The sequence below is a fragment of the Platichthys flesus genome, chromosome 14, assembly GCF_949316205.1.
Source record: "Platichthys flesus chromosome 14, fPlaFle2.1, whole genome shotgun sequence".
Lineage (NCBI taxonomy): Eukaryota > Metazoa > Chordata > Actinopteri > Pleuronectiformes > Pleuronectidae > Platichthys > Platichthys flesus.
This window is the reverse complement of record NC_084958.1, coordinates 23,634,241-23,654,449: the sequence shown is the minus strand read 5'-3', so window position 1 is coordinate 23,654,449 and position 20,209 is coordinate 23,634,241. Positions and strand designations below refer to the sequence as shown.

Sequence of the window (20,209 nt, the reverse complement as noted above, 5' to 3'; positions counted from 1 at the left end):
ACACGTTTAATAAATCTACTCATCTAGAATCATGACGAGGAAACACAGATAACAAGGAAAGGTTTAAAATCAACAATCATGGAAAATATCATAAAGATTCACAAATCACATCATAATCAATAAGAATCTCATCGTATCTAAAGATGATTGTGGTGAAAGACAGGTGGAAGATACCAGATCCTCTAAACCTTCAAGTACCTAACTCAACACCTCCGTCCATCCCTGAGGAGACTGAGGACAGCCGAGGGGGGAATGTGCTCCATCAGGGGGCGCCACAGAGCCACGTGGGCCGGATCTCACGCTGTGTTGTTGTGCTCTCACAAAGTGTCAGCGTGTGGTGGAGACCCGGCCACACCGACATGATGAGAAGGCTTCTCGGCGCTGAAGGAAAGATAATTGGAGTGCCAGCGTGAAGAGCAGCGTCTCCACAGATCCATTTATGAACCGTGACGCCACTCGGGGAACCAAGACAAAATAACTGATAATCAGCCGCTTGATTCGAGACCTCTGCTAATTAAAAAGGCTGTTGTACAAACCAGACGACAGAGGAAACATCAGAGTCTGGAGGATGGGGGGGGGGGGGGGGCTGTGATCACTGCTGCATGGAGGCTTCTCTCTGTTCACAACATTCAAGTGTAAAGATCTCACACAGGAATCTGTCAACACGTGTTTTACACGCCTCTCTCTCTGTTCTCCTCTGGGGCTAATGGTTTTACTATTTCTTAATTTAACAGTATTTACAATATGACACAAGCACTTCCTGTCACCTCTCTACACACCTGCTCATTAAATGTATAGCTCTACACTCGCAGACACACACTCAGTGGAGCTGTATGAGTGACACACTGTAATGACACTCGACCATAGATGAACACAAACACTCACAGAAAAAACATCTGAATACCTTTGTGTGTGTGTGTGTGCGTGTGTGTGTGTGTGTGTGTGCGTGTGTCCTGCAGTGAGCCTGTTCCTACACTGTGTTGTCGAGTGCAGGCAGAGGCAGATCTTAGGTGTGTAGGTATGCAGGTGTGTTTGTGTTCATTCTGAAACGTCAACTGAAATTATCACAAAATAAAGTGAAAGGAAATGAGAAACTGAGATCATCAAAGAACCAGTTATGACCTCAAAACATCTTAACATGATTTTAATAGGCCAGAGGACAACACTTCTGTGAAAGCACAGGGCAGTAATAAGCAGCGGTAGTGTCACTACGCACGACCACCTTAAGCTCCACCCCCTCATGGCTAACGCTAGCAGCAGCAGCCTGAGTGAGAGACACGTCAACAGTGTGGACGAGGAGGACAGAGGACAATCAGAGAACTCTCTAAACATCCTATAACCACACGTCTCACCTCACACATTGACATGTGGTACTTGTCAACTACTAGATAGCAGTGGTCGTGAACGCCACACCAGGCTCCGCCCCTCGCCTGAACGTTTCCCTGTTGTTATGAACATGTCCAGCTCCGACCATCTCCTGTGCTTTTCATATGTGATGAGTAAACCCGGAAAAAAGAGTCTGAAAACGGTTTTATATTCACAGTTAATATCATCGGAGCAGCTCAGGACCATCAAGGTCAACTGGGACGAGACCACCGCTTCACTGACAATAGAAAGACATCAAAAGACGTCTTCTCCGTCCCATCTGCCAGACCTTCAATTCCCCCCCGACGGAAGAGGGATCAGACCCCACCTCCCTTCTCCCCACACTGCTCACGAATCCACCACAGACAAAGTCGAAGGATCCCAGTGTGACAGGTTTTCTAAGGTTCTGCATCCTGAGACGGAATGTGACCAGTAACAATCTGTTTAACCAGCAGCAGCTGAATGTGATGAACGGCTTTACTGGAACATGAGACGAGGTTCGTGAGGAGAAACTCAATCGTAATCCTTTCAGTGGCCGACTCCTCCCTCGGATCAAACTGCTTAATGTGTGAATGGGGCCATTTTCTATTTTGTTGAATGTTTATTCTGTTGAGGATTTCAAAAATATCTTCAAGCGCTTGAACAGATCCTCTGGGATTTGGATTTATTCCCGGACTTCAGGATTTCACGGGCAGAGAAGCACATGAACCTCTGAAACTGTGTGTAAAGCATCAAAAGGAAAAAGTCTCCACTCAAACTCAAACACAACATATTTATTATACACGGATCGTCTCCACGGGACAAACTGGGAGTTTGTTCAAGGACACGGAAGCTGCTAGATGAAGCCCTCTGGTTGGCCGAGGCTTCTCTCCAGCTCCAGATCTCTGAGCGGGTTCTTCCTGCTGCTCCTCTTTGGACAGTCTGAGTTTGAGCAGACGGTCAAATGGCAGAACAGGAAGGAATCCAGAGCGTCCACACATGAGTCATGACATATGCTGCTGTTTACACAACACCACTCGAGTCAGCTTAGAAAAACATCTGCTCAGCCCGGCTGCACACACAACAACTCCACAGCAAGATAATCTGCTGTAACACAAACTAAAAGTGACAAGCAGTCCCACTACACAAATACAGGGTTCGAACCAGCAACCATGTTGTTAGAGGAGGACCAGTTCTGCTTCCTGAGCCCGGGAGATTTCCAACTTGAACGTGTCTGCCACTAGGGGGCGCTCAATCAAACCAATAACAGAAGACAGAGGCTGGGTCTCATTCCCTGGGGGACAAAGGAGACGATGGGTGGATCCTTCTGGGCCTGATGAGTTCAAGGAGTCGTGTGATTCGGTGACAGACCCACCATGAGGCCAGCGGCAGAGACGTCCAGTGCATCACGCTCTCAGGCTACCTCACGTCAACTCAACCGCAGAGGACAACCATACATATCAGAGAAGAAGAGGTTCCTTCTCATGGTCTGCAGCTGTAGCACAGCAACGAGCTCGGGACAGGCTGGGGACGCTGATCTCAGAAATCTCCTGGAGACCAGAACGTCTCTGTGGAGCCTGTGGAGTTTCTGATGATATGGTGAAGCAGTGAGGGATGATGGGAGTTGTAGTCTTCTTCACCAGAAGCTGAATTCTTCTCAGAGCTGCTGGTTCAATCCAGTAAAACACTGAATGAAGCAGCTTAACGTGAAGAGTCAATGTTTCTCTGACTCTCTGACCCACAGGACGTCTCTGAGGGCCTGAGAGCCGAGCTGCTGCCGACAGGAGCTGGAGATCCGGACGTCTGAAGATTCAGATTCTCTTACAACCCTGGAAACGTTTGTGATCCTGTAAGCACACAACTAATGAAATATAGGTTTTGATGTTTTTCCACATTTGACTGCAGAGGTCTGAGCTTCAGGACAATCTGAGTCTCCATCTCTGAGATGCTGAGAGCTGGAGGCGTGTCACTGTGCTCAGTGTCGCTCCACTACAAGCTCCATAAATTGTATGGTATATGGTAATCACACGGTCCAGTGCTCCACTCCCCTGTGTGCTGCGTGACGCTCGCCATCACTCCCCTGCGGCTGCAGGCGCATGGTGTGTGTATATCTGAGCTGTCCCCTCGGACTGCGGGAGAGAGACGTCTGTCCTCGATCACATGTCTCTGGATGTTCATCTCGTGACATTAGCTGCTGATGTGTCTCAAAGAAGAATCTTCTGATCAGAGAGTGTTTTTGTTTCTTGATATTGATGCAGTGGTCGTGCATCAGGCTGCACATCTGGAGCAGAGGTGTCGTGAGCCCGTCAACCCAACGCCACCGCAGGAGGGCGCCCGTCTCACGACCCCGACCAGGACACGCTGATCACACTAAGGGATTCTCACATCAAGTGCTCTGAGCTCTACTTATTAATCCTTACATAAAGTTAATTCAACCGTGTAACAATTTGATTCAACCCTCTTTGAACCGAGGCATATACCATTATTAAAATGAAAATTCATATCTCTGTGTATTTGAAACTTTGGGGAAATCAAAGAAAGCTTAATTGGAGATTTGAGCTTCAGAAGATTAACTGTTCCTTCCCTGTGGTTAACACTCTGACACCGGGCTCAGGGAGGCTTGAGCTGGTGTTGGCAAAGTCTCCCACAGAATCCAGTCCTCCCAGTCCTCCCAGTCTCTGCCACGTGACGCGGAGCAGACAAAGAGCTCTGCTGCTTCTCCTGATGACCGTGTAAGGAAACAAGCCTCAGTGGAAGCTGTGGCTCTGATGAGGACGACTGACGGGGACACGTCCTCATCGTCTGTCTCTGCACAGCTCGGCAGGAATAACAATGAAACGCTCTGGACTCATCAGGATGTTTACCGACACGATGCATTAACACGCCATCCCACCGCGCCTGAAGCCACATTAACATCTCATTAATCGGCACATGTGAGGTTTACAAAACTCACATACTTGATTTGCCTTGATTTGACATGTTTGTCAGAACATTAATATGTAACAGGGAAGTTGACCTTTGACCCTTTGTACATGAAATGTTACTTTATAGTTTTGTCATAAATAGCACCATATCACAGTGACCTTTGACCCCTAACCACCAAACTCTATAATGATTAAAAATAATAATATATTTTATTTATGCATAACTTACAAAAGGAATTAACAAAAGAAAATAAGACTAGCGGAAATGATGGTTCTCGAAACCAAAGCTGGTGTCTGGGCCTGCTCGATGGTCGAGACCTTATTACGTCTGATCAGATGTGAGGCTCCGAACACGTTTCTGATCCAACTCCAAATTCAATAAAGCTTTAATCACTTATTTTCTTATGAAGGAAAAGTTTAGATTTCCTGACCTGACGTTTCTGTGGTGCCGACGTCTGTGATGCGTTTACAAGTGGCCGTGCAGTTTGAGAATCAGGGAGGTTTACGAGCAGCGAGGCGTTCACTTCAGAAACAGCCTTTTAAAAACAGACTCGCGCAAGCAAATCCAATTAACCAGGACCGCCTCCGAATGAATCTCTCTCAGCAATCAAATCTCCTCCAGCTGCCAGACACTGAATTAAACTGATCACGTCAGGACTTCGACCATTGGCATCTTATTTAATCCTGCAGCTCACGCACCAGATTCCAGGAACGTGGTTTTCTGAAGCACGTCGTTCTCAATTCACCTGGATTTCCTCTGTGAGCCTGTCGGGCCTCCGGCTCTAGAGACCCCCCTCTGAGGCCACGAGCAGGAAACCGAGCAGGGGGCGTTTGCTGCAGTTGAAAACTGAATCACATCATCACTCAGGGAAATAAACAACTTTACTATTAATATGTGATTTTCAACCAGAGAGAGAGGCGGAGCCAAACTGCAGAACGGATCACGCTACTCTCAAAGTCCGGCATCTTCACCACCGCTGGTAATTAAAGCAGGAGTGCACGCCCACACACACACACACACACAGGCCCGCACACACACACACGCACACTTACAGGCCCGCACACACGCACACACACACACGCCCACAGACAGACACACACACACACACGCCCACAGACATACACACACGGGCCCGCACACACACACACAAACACGCCCCCACACACACACATACACACACAGGCCCGCACACACGCACACACACACACGCCCACAGACAGACACACACGCACACACGCCCACAGACATACACACACACACACACACACAGAATAATGAAAACCAATCAGTTCATCCATTTCCCTTTATAACCCGGCGAGGCTGCAGTCAGCCGTTATTGATTAAACCTTCCGTCATTCTCTCCTGTAAATCTGCAATTTCAAATATTCATAATTAAAAAGCTGAGATTAAAACATCTCGTTAAAGTCGTTCCAGGCTCTGTCTGCCGGGAGTGAGCTCATGTCTGAACAAAAATAAATTGGGGTTGGCATAAGTCTCAGTAAATCTAAGTGTGTGTGTGTGTGTGTTTGGGCGTGTGAATGTATGTGCGGGAATGTGTGTCTGTGTGTGCGTGTAGGTGTGTGAGTGTGTGAAGTTTTTTCCTCCCTCCCAGTCAGCTGAGTGTTGCGTCAGCTTTTGTGTCACATCTTGTGTGTATGTTTTGTAACTGTGGGTGTGCCGTATATTTTATGGTCAGCTATTGTGACGATGTGTGTGTGTGTGTGTGTGTGTGTGTGTGTGTGTGTGTGTGTGTGAGAGAGAGAGAGAGAGTGTGTACACTTGTCTTTACGTCCAAGTCTATTTGTTTGTGTCTTTGTGGGAACACTCTGGAGGTCGTGACCCGACCTCGGCTCTCGAAGGAGGCGTTCACTCTCCATGAAGAACCGAGGTTCAGATTAGGATCAGATCGTTATTCAATGGACATGTTTGTCAACAAGGGGCCTCACAGGTCCAAAAGTAGAAACCTGTGTGTGTGTGTGTGTGTGTGTGTGTGCGTGACAGCGAGGTAGCAGACTGGGCAGGAAGGACTTAATTGAGCATGAAAGACAACAGATGACCTCTGGTGCTTCAGCGCTGCCGCCACTCAAACATCTGTCAGCCCGCGGCTCAAGGTCGACCGCTAGCGACCACACGCAGCCCTTCATGCTCAGATTCACCTGGGAACACAGTCTGCACACAGACCAGTCCAGTCTGCCTGTAGGGGGCGCTGTATGGAGCTGGGACACCAGTAGGTCCAGTCTGAATGTCGATCAAACTGGTTTCAGAGACCTGAGTCCGCTGGTCGTGTGGTGGTCGTGCATCAATTCAGAGTTTTATTTAGAACTCAAATTATATTCATTTCTGGGGCTGAAGCAGATGTTTAGAAGAAAAACATTTATCTGATATATTTAACTGGAATCGCTTTTAGTCTTCCATCTTTATTTGTTCATCTTTGAGTCCGAGTGACGACTGGTGAACATCTTAAGAAACTCCTTCAACACAGACTCGAGGTCTGAAGAGGCCAGATACATGAATTGTGACCATTCCTGTGATTTCAGGAAGTGGATGAATGAAGTTGTGCTATCAAGGTCCCGCCCATACAAGCTCTCAACCAATCAGGAGTCAGCCTCAGCTGTCAATCATGACGCCTCAGCTTGTTTTCATATCATCAAATAACAAATTACAACCAAACTGATCACAAACACAGAACAAACCTGAAATGACAGAAACCATTTTAACATTTATGTAAAATCTACTTTAAGTGTTAAGTTTGGTCCATGTCCCATCTGCTAACATGGAGGATGGGTTTATGACCTGTTCTGCAGCCAGCCACCAGAGGGCAATCTAGATGGCTTCACTATCTGAGTCTTCATTCAGACTCGTGGTGGATCACTGGAGGTTGAAGGTGTCACAACACAAATGATGATAAAATGCTCTCACTGTTTTTAGGAAGTTTTATAATTTGCACTTGGATTAAATATTCAGCTTCATTAATGAAACTCCGTCTCAGACGCAGCTGAGGTGAAGCAGAACAGAAACAGATCATCAGGAACACGTTGTGGCCGATCCCACTCGTTATGAAAACATGAAAACTGCGTCACCTCGCTCCCATTGGTCTCCGAGTGTTTCAGTCGGGTGAAAGCAGGCGGCTGATTGGACGCCTGGGATGAGTGGGGCTCGATAGAAAAGATCAATGGCCGCCGCTGTACAGGATGGTTCACAGAGACACAGACCTGGAGTCTGTTAGCCTCCTTTACCTTCTCCCCCTCTCTCTCTCTCACACACTCGCACACTCACAGACACACACATTATGGTATGGCTAGACTGTCGTGCTCACAAACACTGGAGAGTCACAAATTAAAGAGCTGGCCCCTACCCGACTCGTTGTTCTCTGAATCCATCTTGTTGGAGGTGAAGCGTAGGACGGCCTGCCAGGTGGACCAGAGTGACTCTCTCTCCTCGCTCAGCTTCAACCCTCTCCCTCTCTCTCCCTCTCTCTCCCTCTGTCCCTCTCTCTGCCTCTCCCCCTCACACACTGACTCTCTGACCTTGCAGTGTTTGTGTTTCCCCTCTCCGGCAGCAGCAGCAGATCTGCTGAAGGCTGCAGGACAAACTGACGCTCTGCAGAGTCCGAACATCTGAAACCACCTCGGTACCGACTCCTCCAGAGAAGTGAGCAGCCAACGCGTTAAACACCCTGCATGCACACACACACAAACACACAAGTGGATACATGTACACTCGAGTGACGACACGTGTGTGTGTGTGTGTGTGTGTGTGTGTTGGCTGGAAGGTGTTTTAATCATCCTGATTGGAGTGTAATTATGCAGATTTACAGAGAGGGACAGTGATTGAAGGAATTTAGCATTTCCATGTGAGTGTTAGTGTGTGTGTGTGTGTGTGTTATTCTTTGATTGTGTAAGTGAGTTTTTATTTAATATCTGGGTTTTTGGAGTGTGGTTTCTCTTCCTTGTGGGGACTAGGTTTAGTTCCTGATTTTGGGCATGAGGACGTTTCTGGAGAAGACATCTGTGAGAACCTATCCTGTGATCTTCATCTCAGGCCTGACTGAGGCTGAATAGAAACATGTGAGGGTTCACACAAGTGTGTCAGTGTAGCTGTGTGTGGACCATGAGACAGAGCGTCAGGGTGGAAGCTCACTCCTCGTTCTCCCATCTTCTCAGTGGTCTGCAGAGATCTGTAGGTTCAACACCACCTGACAGGTCATGATTGGGTGTCCACAAGAAAGATTCTTTAATCTACAAAGGTCAGAATAGTTTTCTTTTCTTTGAGTTTAGCACGGAACCAAACGTTATAACTTATATTCAGTTCATCTACATTCAGACACCTGCTGGTTAATCTGCACATGAAGGTGTGTTTCATTCTCACACAGCCGTTTCCATTTGGAAGGTGTTGACTGAACCGTTCACCTGCTGCTGTTACCGCTGCTCGGCATCGTCTCTGTGCCTCCACCTGTCTGCAGCTGATAGAGACACGCATCAGAGCACACAACAGGCCGGAGGACAACACAACAAACACACACAAAGATGAAAGCTTCCCGTGCTGCAGAGACGTGGAGGAGACAGAGGGAGCCGCGTCTCCTTTGAAGTTCTATTTAGGCCAAATCCTCCTTTGCAGAACAAACCTTCTTCCACTCTGCATACAAATCACAGGCAGAAACCAGAGGGAGGAGCCGCACAAAGAGCACAGGAGCCGACAGCGCACACACACAGACACACACACACAATTAGACAGCGGAGCATACAAAAAACCAACACAGCTCCACTGGGTTTGATTGACTCAGATTCTGTCTGCATCCAAACTGCTCCCCTCCCACAAGTGACCGATTTCCCAACATACACAACTCTGAAGATCCAAACACACGGAACCATGTTGCTGCAGGTGACGAACAATGTTGTGTAGACGTAAAGCGCACACATGGATAGAAGGAGCAATGTACAAGGAAGTAAACGTCTGAGGGATCAGTTTTTAACAGCAACTCAGAGCAGGTGAGGTCAGTGAGAACGATGAAGACCTATGGACGCTGCCATCTTGTAAATAAAGACAGAAGATGACGGATGGATGTCTTTTACATATTTTCGAGGAAAATGACAAAAACCTGCTTCTCACAACCTAAACGACAAAACATCGCACAATGACCTGTGTGACTGAACCTCTTCTGAAATGTCCCCTCTCAGTGTAAATTTGCTTTTTAGAATTGAACCTTTATTCAATCTCACTGTTTTATCCTTTAGTGAAGCACTTTGGGACAACAGAGACAGAACAAGGACATTTGGACGTCTCCATACAATAACCAGGACAGGAGACAACTTCCCAGCAGGCCTCCTCCCTTCCAGCGGTTCTCATCCAGTCTGTAGTTCTGTGTGTCAGTGACGGCAGCGACAGCGGGTCTGTCCTACTTAATGACTTAATTGAGGTGGTTAACACTTTCAGGATAATGAGAGCCTCTAGACCACAACAGACCCAGGAGTGAGAGCTCTGAAGTGGAGCGCACACACACACACACACACAGACACACACACGTACGTACAAAATTAGCAACAATAAATGAAGCTAAAACACAGATTCGTTAAACCTCTTCTGTTTCATTTCCTGGCTCCCACAGCTTCAGCATCATATTAATCATCTGCAGGTTAAAACGTCCCTGAAGTGTCAATCATGTGAAATGTGAACATCTGCTCTTCCATGGCAACGAGGTGATTCCCATCTGGTCGGGGGGAAAGTGTGAAGAGAGAGGAAGCTCCAGGTTCTCAGGTGCTGGAGCGTTAAAGAGGGGGGGGGGGGGGGGGGGGGGACCATGTTATACTATTTTATTTGTCTAATTCATATAACGTTGGTCTAACTCATTAAAGATTGGAACGATGAATAAATCACAAGAAAGAAACACACTGGATTAAATAAGGCTACAGGGGTTTTGACCTTGGACCAAATTCTAATCTGTTCATTCTTCAAATCTGCCATAAACTTTTGATTTAACTCACATATTAATGGAATTAATGTTTATTTTTATTATGCATTTATATTTACACAATAAAATGTTTATTTTTATTTTTTATTTTCTTAATTCAGGTTGTATATATATTTATATTTGGCTTTTATTTCGTTGTCTATAATAATGTTTATGCTTAATGTGAAATATTAGGCATCAATTAAATTACTTTGTCATACGGGTTTGATAACAATATCTCGGGAATCACATGTTTAATGCAGGTTTACATCCACCGATATACCTTTAATCTTCTAGTACCTAAAATCACCATCTGTCCAAAAAGCCATGCTATGATATGAATTTAAGTCTTCTGCATGTTATTTAAAACAAACCTTGGTATTGTGGTTGTAGTCTTTTCTTGAATCGTGCAAAAACAAAACTAGTAGATATGAACTTATCATCTCCATCCAGGTGATGGAGCGCAGGAGCATCGGCACACAGACCACGACCACTGTTTGTCCACGTCACTACACACACACACACACACAACAGCCTCATTCTGTCGCACTGGCCCATCAGGGATCGATGTTGAAGGCGTCACATTACCACTAATGTAATCAGCAGTTTACCACTGGGAGTAATTACAGAGCAGACTGGAGGCCTGCAGGGATCCAGAGTCCTTCAAGCTGCAGACGTCGCCTGAAGCCAAACACCAACATGCAGACACATGAGCAAGCTCCTGCACCAGTAACACAACCATTAACACAACCAGTCCGTCTGGAGAGGGACCTCTCTGGGAGGGGGCCCCAGACTCCGACTCCTCATCCTACTGGTCCCAGTAACCAACTGGGTTCTGGGGGGAGAGTCGTTCTGCAGTAAACAGCAGCTGGTCACCTGCCAGAGCAGCTGCTGCAGGAGAAGGAAGGCGAGGGCGCTCAAAGTCCACCTTTCCCGAAATAGACACGCTGTCAGACATGACAGCACAAACACACAGACACACACATCAACGCACTCACCCAAAAATATTGGATCATTTAAGGTTAGACTCGGTTCACCTGCACCAGACAGAAAACAGATCTCTGGTCAGAGGGGAACCTGAGACGGAGGATTTATCACCTTAATGTGAAACATTTACTGCAGTGGGATCTACTTCAATTCATATAAAGTAAGTTAGTAGGCTCATAACTTTTCATAACTGAAACGTTTCCTGGAGTTTTTAATACTATATATAATCTATGGAAAGCTTTGTTGATCTAATGCCGCTCCTCCTTATAAACTTTGAGTTTCTGAATCTCTATTAACAAGGTCGCAGGAGAAGCTTCACCCAAAGTCTGAATGGATGAAATCATCAGAATACGAGCAGGTAAATGACTCATTTCTAATAATTCATAATAAACAAGCAAACATCCCTGATCAGCTCATCTCTCTGTTGATCCAAAATCTATCTGAAGAATTGAACAACATGAAAACAGCCTCTCGCTGCATCAGCTGACCGATCAGCTGGTTCCCTTCCAAGCTTCCCTTGAGCAAATCTCTCTCAGGGCTCTGGATTTAAGCCGCTCCAGCCAGCCGGCACTTCCTGCTTCCTGTGCACGGCGCTGAGCAGCACGCCTCCGCCCCAGCTCCACGTGTTCATGCTGCATCTGACCTCATCGCTGTCACATGTGTTATCACTGAGGCTCTGTCCTGAAACGCTGCTGCTCTGGCTGCTCTGCCTCAGGCTTCCCATGTTTTCACATGGAGGAGCAGGGAAGTCCCGGAGACAGGTCACAATACCGAATATGACCTTTTTTATATCATCACTGGAATCGTGGATTTTTCTAAGACAAAGAAAAGGAAATGACCTGAAAATGTTTTCTGGTTTATTCTGGTAAAATGACCCATTTGTCCCAATCCCTCTGAGACTCTGAGAGTTTATCTGGTTCACTGACGGAACACGTCTCCCCAGGTTCCAGGATACTCCAGGATTTCATTTGTTGTTCACGTGTGAAAGATGAACTCCAGAGAAAGTCCTAACCTGATTGTACAGTCATTCTCCGGCTTAAAATGTCTGGTGTTGGCCCAGTGATACACTGGCAACATGTCAACTTGTTAACTGGGATGCGCTCCAGCTCCTCCTGCAACCCTCAAAGGTTCACGGAGGTCGACACACCTGAGGTGGATCAAATAAAAAACAAACAGCGTCTCAGGTGACTGGTGTCTTCAGTTTGAATGCAGGCTTTACGGGACTGAAACGCAATGGATTATGGGATATGTTTGCTCCGGGGAGGAACCACCTGCTGGACTTCACATGCAGCCTCCGAAGGAAGCAGCCATCCAGACACATGAGCAGGCTCCTGCACCAGCCAGCGCTCCAGTAACAGAACCAGTCCGTCTGGAGGGGGACCTCCTGGTTGATCCTCTGGGAGGGGGCCACAGACTCCTCATCCTACTGGTCCCAGTAGCCAACTGCACATAGAGCCGTAGAGGCGGTCGACCCTCTGCTGGACTTCTCGTTTCCTCGTTTGTGAGATGGAGTGACAGTGTGTGTATAGGAATGTGTTTCCAGGTGAAATGACAAACACAATGCGTCATGGCGTCGTTTCCCTCCTCTGATTGGTTCCTGTATGAACGGCCACAGTTGAAATAAACATTCTCACAGTCAGAGACACGTTTGACGTCGTGACATCACCGCGCGTCGGAGTCCAGAACCCCCGAGGGGCCCTGAACGCAGCACGACACACAGCCAGTGTGACCGAGGCTCCACAGGTGACAGAGACACTGCGGAATCCTGCACTGCAGCACTGACCTTGAACGCATCACTGCACTTTCTTATGTGTAACTTGGCTGATGACGTGAGAGGAAAGTGACCTTAAACACAACACGTACACACTAAAGTGTAAGGGCGTGTATATTGTGTACACAGACACACACATACAAAGACACACACAGACGGACACACACACGGGTCTTACCGGCTGGCATCCTGCTGCTATGCGGCGCTGCGGTGTCTCTGCTCCGGGCTCACTCAGTCACTTAGCCTCCATGTAGCTTCTTCCAGCATCGAACCCCCGACTCCTGTGACACAAAGCAGCCGCTCGTGAGCCCACACGACCCGCTTCCCCTCACACGAACCTCACTACCAGAACCCGGCTGTCCGCCTCACACCGACCCGCCGCCCGACCCGCTACACGGCCACTGTCCGCGGGGGTTAGCCTCCGATGCTAGCGTCTCAGCGGGGGGGGGCAGGGGGGGGGTGATGCCGCGGCGGAGACCCCAGCGGGCAGGGACTCGAACCCGGGGAGAGAGAGGTGAACCTTACCTGGAGGTGAACCGCAGCAGGACCGTGGACTGCCACACGTTACTACACTGCTTCCTGCTTTACGGCGACACACAACGCGGAAGTGTGAGAGAGGCAGTGTGTGTGTGTGTGTGTGTGTGTGTGTGTGTGTTTGTGTGTGTGTGTGTGTTTGTGTTTAACATATGCCAGGGGGAATTAGCAAACTGCTAATTATAGCAAACGGTGATTTACTTCAGTTCGAATCAGAACGTTAACCAACACCTGCTCTCTTATATCAGTAAGGACATGAGTTTCATATGGATGGATTTTATCATCTCATATTTATTTTGTGTAAATATTTCATCATCCTTTTCAAATAGAGCTCAACCGCCAGGCCCACAGTTTAGTGACTGTTTAAAGGGACAGTTCACAGAAAAATTAATATTCACTCATTATCTCCTCAACACAGTGGAAGCAACCGATTCTTCAAACTTAATAAAATATCATGACTTTGCTCCATCCAGCTCCTGTGGTGTCATCACAGACCCGGCCTCGAAGTTACACTCACAACTGCATCGTTTACACAACGTTTTCATATACTATTGATTTTGTAATGATTTTGATTTAGATACTTGTAATATCTATAAGATGGTATCTCGTGAAACTGGTTGGAAAGATGTTTTTTATGCACCTCACTTGAGACATGATGTGAGATTCATAAAAAGCTCTTGATCTCCGCCGTTGTGTTCAAGCTGCAGCTTCAATCCTGTAGCACGTGTCGAATGGTCAAGGACTTCCTTCCTTCCTTCCTTCCTTCCTTCCTTCCTTCCTTCCTTCCTTCCTTCCTTCCTTCCTTGAGGCCACTCCTGTTAAATCATCAGATCTCATGATGTGTTCATGACGCAGGAGAATATGTTGTCAGTGAGATCTGGACCGAAACCAAAACCGTCCAGCAGATGGTAATTATCCAGAACCAGAAAATATATCTCCAGAGCCGGCGTGGGAGAGTGTGCTGGTTGTGCTTTTTAATCTCTTAAGGACGTGTGCTGGGCCGTCCAGTGGACTTAGAGGTGATTAAAGGCTTTGGGCCCACAGACGGCGTGCGGGGCGTCCACTGAAGTCAGACGACAGACGGCGGCCAATCTGAAACACTGCCGGGAAAAAAGAATTAAATAAAAACTGAGATCAAAAACATCCTGTTTGTGTAATTACTGTAATGCAGGCACGTGTCACAGCTGACCAGAGGTGGATCTGCACACAGGGTTATCATGAAGCTGGAGGAGAAGGTCAACTGGTTCCAGTTTGTCCAGCTTCCACTGGTTTGTCTCTGGACCTCTCACTCAGATCTGTTGGTCAAACAGACCATAAAGCACCGGCTGCTGGGTCCCGGTTAAAACACCACGATGGAGCTGGACCACATGTCCAACGTGAGCACACAAGCTAACGGGTCACATCCCTGATACTTGACGTGTGAGCTTGGGATTTTATCTTTTCCATTATTGTCTAAACCTTCATCCTCCTGATGAAGAGCTCAATGAAATGAGAAAATAAAAACTGGACTCCATCATGAAGGAAGCTCTCCTGGAGCAGCAGTTCACTGCTCTCTATAAATAACTTGTTTGGCTGCAGTCGATCTGAATGTTTACTTGTGAAAACCCCGTCACATGAGAGGGGATAGACGACTGTGTGTTGTTCAGCAAACACACACATCAGATGCAATCCATCTCTACACAAACACGTTCACTCACTCCTCTCCGCAGCAGTGGAGGTGAAAGCCCTGGTTTGCTCTTCAGACACATCGTGTGGGAGGAAGATGGACGCCTGCGGACGTGAGAAGAAGTGAATGCTGGAGTTTGACCTGTAGTGAAACATCCTCAGTGTCCAACAGACCTCAGATCAGCTGTGACAGAGGCTGGAGGAGCTGAGTGGTTAGGAGGAGCAGGTCGATCACTGATCCCAGAGTCCTGCTCAATATGGTTTCTTGTTGGTTGAGGAATAAGTGACCCTATCGGCTGAATAGGCTCCTCACCTACCAGGGTTCCTGTCAGTGACTGAAGGCCCTCGTCACACTGGACAAAGACGCCCACTGACGCCTACTGACATCTGACCTTTGTCTTCAGCGGGTAAGCAACGGGTCAAATCCCTTCAGTAGGTTCTGGTGTTGAGTCGTCAGTTGATGCACAGATGTTCACCTCTGCTCCTCCAGCGTCTCACGGTGGAAATGAAGGTTCACCCACGATTTAAAGAGCATGAGCAGAACGGACTGTCTGAGCTGATGATGTGTTGAACCAGGGACTATGGAGGACGTGGTTACATCTCCTCACACAGGCGCTGACTTCCTGCGTTAGTGAAACCACCTTTGGAAAAGAAGCTAAAAACATCTGGCCCGCCCCCTGGTGGTTGGCTGGAGTATAGTGACTGGAGTATCCTGTGACTTGAAACTCAGCCGCACTGTTGATGATTCAGCTTCAGGCCTTTAGCTGTCGTGTTGACTGGAGCTCGAGGAAGCTACTAGCTAGCTGCAGGCTAACGCTGAGTGGTTAGGAGACACACGTGGTGATGAGGCTGTTAGAGGAACTATTTCAGTACAAAGCTCAGAAACTGAAATATGAAATATGATTCAGTCCTGTGGGAATCACCCGTGAAGGAACCAGTCGGGGGTTCCCTATCCTTCTCATACAGCCCAGCCTCCTCCATGTTAGCAGCTGAGACATGGCCAATGATGGTTTCTGTCATTTCTTGTAGTTCTGACAAAAGACGCTGTAGCTACAGTTGTAGAAGTAAAAGCCATAGATATATATGTAAAGGCTAGATGTCTCGTCCGTGTTTCCGGCCAACAGAGTCGAACGTCCGCACATGGCGGCCATCTTGCCACAGGCGGCACGCTCACCCAAAACATTGTGTTGGTAGTGGTACATGTACTTTTTAAATAAAATAAAATAAATAATTCTTGATGTATATTTGTAAAGGGAAATCTGTACCTGTTTTAGAACATTATTCCATTTTTTGGAAAATTTTGGAAAAGTATGCAGAGTCATAACTACATCTCTGACGTTTATCACAAACCAAACCGCTTAAAAATCGGTTGAAAATTTAGCAAGTAATGGTTCTTTAAAAAGTTCGTACCACTACCAACACAATGTTATGGGTGAGCGAGCTGACTGTGGCAAGATGGCCGCCACGTGCGGACGTTCGACTCCGTTGGCCGAGACATCTAGCCTTTATCTATATATCTATGGTGTAAGAAGCCTAATGAACAGAACAGGTTGCTCTGCAGGATTGGAGGTGTTCACTAAATCTGTGGTTACTTTCTGTCAGACTGACACTTTCCTCACTGCAGAAGATCTGATCTCAGGTCGGCTTGCCCCCGTCTCACCTTGATGTAGACGCTGCTCAGGCAGCTGATGAAGAGCGGCTCCTCTTCATCAGCCGCCTGAAACGAACCGACAGCGTCAACGTTTTGTTCTCACAGCTCAGACCTCTCACCACACACACACACAGTGTTTAAAATGAAAGGCACTGCACAACAATTCACACCTGATGAAACTGAAGAAGTTTGAGTCGAGATGGGAGAGAGAGGTTTGAAACACGATGTGCTCATTGTGCCTCCAGACTCTTAGATTTCATTGAACTGTCTCAGAGTTTCCAGCAGTGCTCGTCTCAAAAGGATCCTTAAAAAGAATCCATGTAGTTATTGTCCCTTTCTTTCCCTCAATGGGAAGGACTCACACATTGTTCTGGGGTCGGGGTGACTTGATGCCGAGTCTCATGTTCCCAACACACAGAGCTTTAAAAACAGACGCTGCTGAGATTCTCTGAAAACTGAATAGAGGCAGATTATTTTAGCCACAGAGCCGTCATACTGGTCTCCCAGCGTCTCCCAGCGTCTCCCATTGAACCTGCTGACATTCAGAGAGCGAGGCCGGTCGTCTGACAGAGCGTCAATACAGAGCGTCTCCTCCAGCTGCTTTCCACTGACTCCTCACGGCCGCCCGTGGACTTCAGGGCTTGTTTTCAGACACTCGGGAGTTTGAGGAAATCGATGAGGGATATTTTCCTCTTTCTCTCCTCATCTCCCTGACAGCCGCTGCTTTTCTTATTTGCGTTGTATCGGCTGCAGCCGGCGCTAAGGAGCCATTTGATTTCCCATCCCTGAGCTGGTTGACATTTATTTCACAAACACTTGACATTTGGAAATGGGCTCCCTGTGCGAGCGCTGTGTGTGCACACTTGTAACCCCCTGTCCCCACACACACACACACACACACAAACACACATACACACATACACACACACACACACACACAGTGCCATTAGCAGTCTTTGTGCGGCGCAGCTGGACGGTCAAAGTGTCTGCTGGTTGTCAGAATAAGGCGTCTGACTCCGTTCGGGTGGAAATCGACTTCTTGCTGAAAGCGAACAGACGTGTGATCGATCCCTCGCTTCTCTTTGACGTCGTGTCTGAATTCTCTGAAGGTTTTTGTTTTTATTTCCTCATGGGGTCAGTCTCAGCTGTCAATCATGACGTCTCTTTTTATATCATAAAGTAACTAATTAAACCAAACTGAACTAACCCTAAAATGACCGGAGCCATCTTTGACAAACATTTATTGAACGTCTACTTTGATTATTTTGGGTTGGTCCACGTGCCCTCTGCTAACATGGAGGAGGTTTGTGACCTGTTCCGCAGCCAGCCACCAGGGGGCAATAAGGATTTGCTTTGGCTTCACCTCTGGGATCTGCCATGTCGTCCATCTTCATTTACAGTCTATGGTGAATATAGAAAAATAATAAAACTACCTCTGTCATAACTTCAGTTTGTTTGAATGTGGATACACGTGGAGCTTTAACCGAGTGGAGCTGTGGCCACCAGGGGGAGCTGTGGCCACCAGGGGGAGTGTCGGTGCTCCTCCTCTCAGCTTCACTGAAGGAGCGTATGGAGACGAATGTATGAGACGCAGTGTACGGCTGCATGATCACATTATCACGTTGCTATCAGAAATATGCATCACAGTGATACGTTCAGCCTCAGGGCAAAACAAACCCACTCTTCACTGTGCAGACACCCCCACACCCGCCTCCTCCTCCTCCTCCTCCTCCTCCTCCTCCTCCCCCTCCAGCCCGGCGGAGCTCCCTCTCCTCCTCCTCCTCCTCCTCCTCCTCCTCCCCCTCCAGCCCGGCGGAGCTCCCTCTCCTCCTCCTCCTCCTACTCCTCCTCCTCCCCCTCCAGCCCGGCGGAGCTCCCTCTCCTCCTCCTCCTCCTCCTCCTCCTCCTCCTCCTCCCCCTCCAGCCCGGCGGAGCTCCCTCTCCTCCTCCTCCTCCTCCTCCTCCTCCTCCCCCTCCAGCCCGGCGGAGCTCCCTCTCCTCCTCCTCCTCCTCCTCCTCCTCCTCCCCCTCCAGCCCGGCGGAGCTCCCTCTCCTCCTCAGGCTTCATTCAGCCTGCGACAAACCAACGACCTCTGCAGCTCCAACCAGCTCCAGCTGCTGTGACACGAACCCCCGAGGCCCCGAGACTCTGATATGTGACTGGAGCCCAGAGTGGATCCTCGGCTCAGGGAAAGAAAGAGATAAATAAATAAATGGAAAATGGCAGCTTGAATGATTTCAGAGGAAGAGGATGGAGTTGACAGCTGGAGGCCTGAAACCGAAGCGTGTTTGTTTGCATGTGGACACACGGCCGAGCGTCTGAGTGTGGACATGAGAGGCTGCTGCTGGTTGCAGGTCTCTACAGGGACCACGTGTCTCCACGTCCCCCCATTGTCCTGAAGTGAAGCCACAAATGTCTCGGATTCAAACGCTGCCACCGATGATGTCATCTGGAGTCGGAGTCTGGGCAGCGGTGATTAAAACAATAACCATAAATAAAAATGGACGACATGACAGCTCCCAAAAGTGAAACTAATGCGTCCCGTTGGCCCCCTGGTGGCCGCCTGCATTATGGGTCATAAGCCCCTCCTCCATGTTAGCACACGGGACATGGACTAAACAAAAAAAATCAAGTAGAAGTTAAATGAATGTTTTTCAAAGATGTTTCTGTCATTTCAGTTCGTTCTTCTCTCTCTGATGTTTGATCCAATGTTTCTGATCAGTTTGGTTTGAATCAGTTATTTGATGATATAAAAACAGATGTGATGATTGACAGCTGAGACTGACTCCTGATTGGTCAAGTGTGCGTATGGGCGGGACTGCGATCACGTCCTAACTGTAAAACTTTCCTTCAAAACTTCAATATTTGACCCAAGGATTTTTAGTTGTCCTTTAAGACACACCCACACACAGTGTACTCGCTCCGCCCTTTCACGCTACTTCTTCTCCGTCTTTCTCATCTTCATCTTCCTCTTCATCTTCTTCTTCTTCTTCTTCTTCTTCTTCTCTTCCTTCTTCTTCGGTGGCACCTGCTGCACAGCTGCTTCTCTGGCACCGGATCAGCATCGAACACTGAGCGCTGCTGGTCGTGGGCGGCCGCTTTCCGTCTTCATCCAACTGTTCTGTCTCGCTGGCTGGTGCTCCCAGCTCCAGACTCACTCCCTGACAACACACACACACAGACACACACAGACACACACACTAACGCACACACACACTGGCTGAACCGCCACGTGCCATCTGCTCCCACCAGGAGCGGCTGATCGATGCACCGCCTGTACAGAAGCTACAGCGATGACTCATCGACTCCCCGCCACGATGTCTGCTGCAGTGAGAGAATGTGTGAGCGGCGTCTGTTGTTAAAGGAAACACAACTTTGTGTTTC

The 20,209-nt window shown here is 48.0% G+C and overlaps 1 protein-coding gene and 1 long non-coding RNA gene across 2 annotated transcripts in view; one reads left to right on the top strand and one right to left on the bottom strand.

Annotated features, from left to right (window-relative positions):
* The window catches only part of efr3a (EFR3 homolog A (S. cerevisiae)), a 52,985-nt gene extending 39,363 nt beyond the window's left edge, over positions 1–13,622 (bottom strand). The window contains exons 1-2 of the mRNA XM_062404600.1: positions 13,500–13,622; positions 13,153–13,255 (exon numbers count right to left, since the gene is read on the bottom strand). Coding sequence (XP_062260584.1) covers positions 13,153–13,162 — 10 coding nt within the window. The 5' untranslated portion in view covers positions 13,163–13,255; positions 13,500–13,622. The remainder of the gene's footprint in view (positions 1–13,152; positions 13,256–13,499) is intronic.
* On the top strand, positions 11,090–13,158 carry LOC133968529 (uncharacterized). Its single transcript, XR_009924111.1, has 3 exons — positions 11,090–11,363; positions 11,504–11,561; positions 11,650–13,158. It is a non-coding gene; the product is annotated as an uncharacterized LOC133968529 (long non-coding RNA).
* Positions 13,623–20,209: the final 6,587 nt, after the last annotated feature.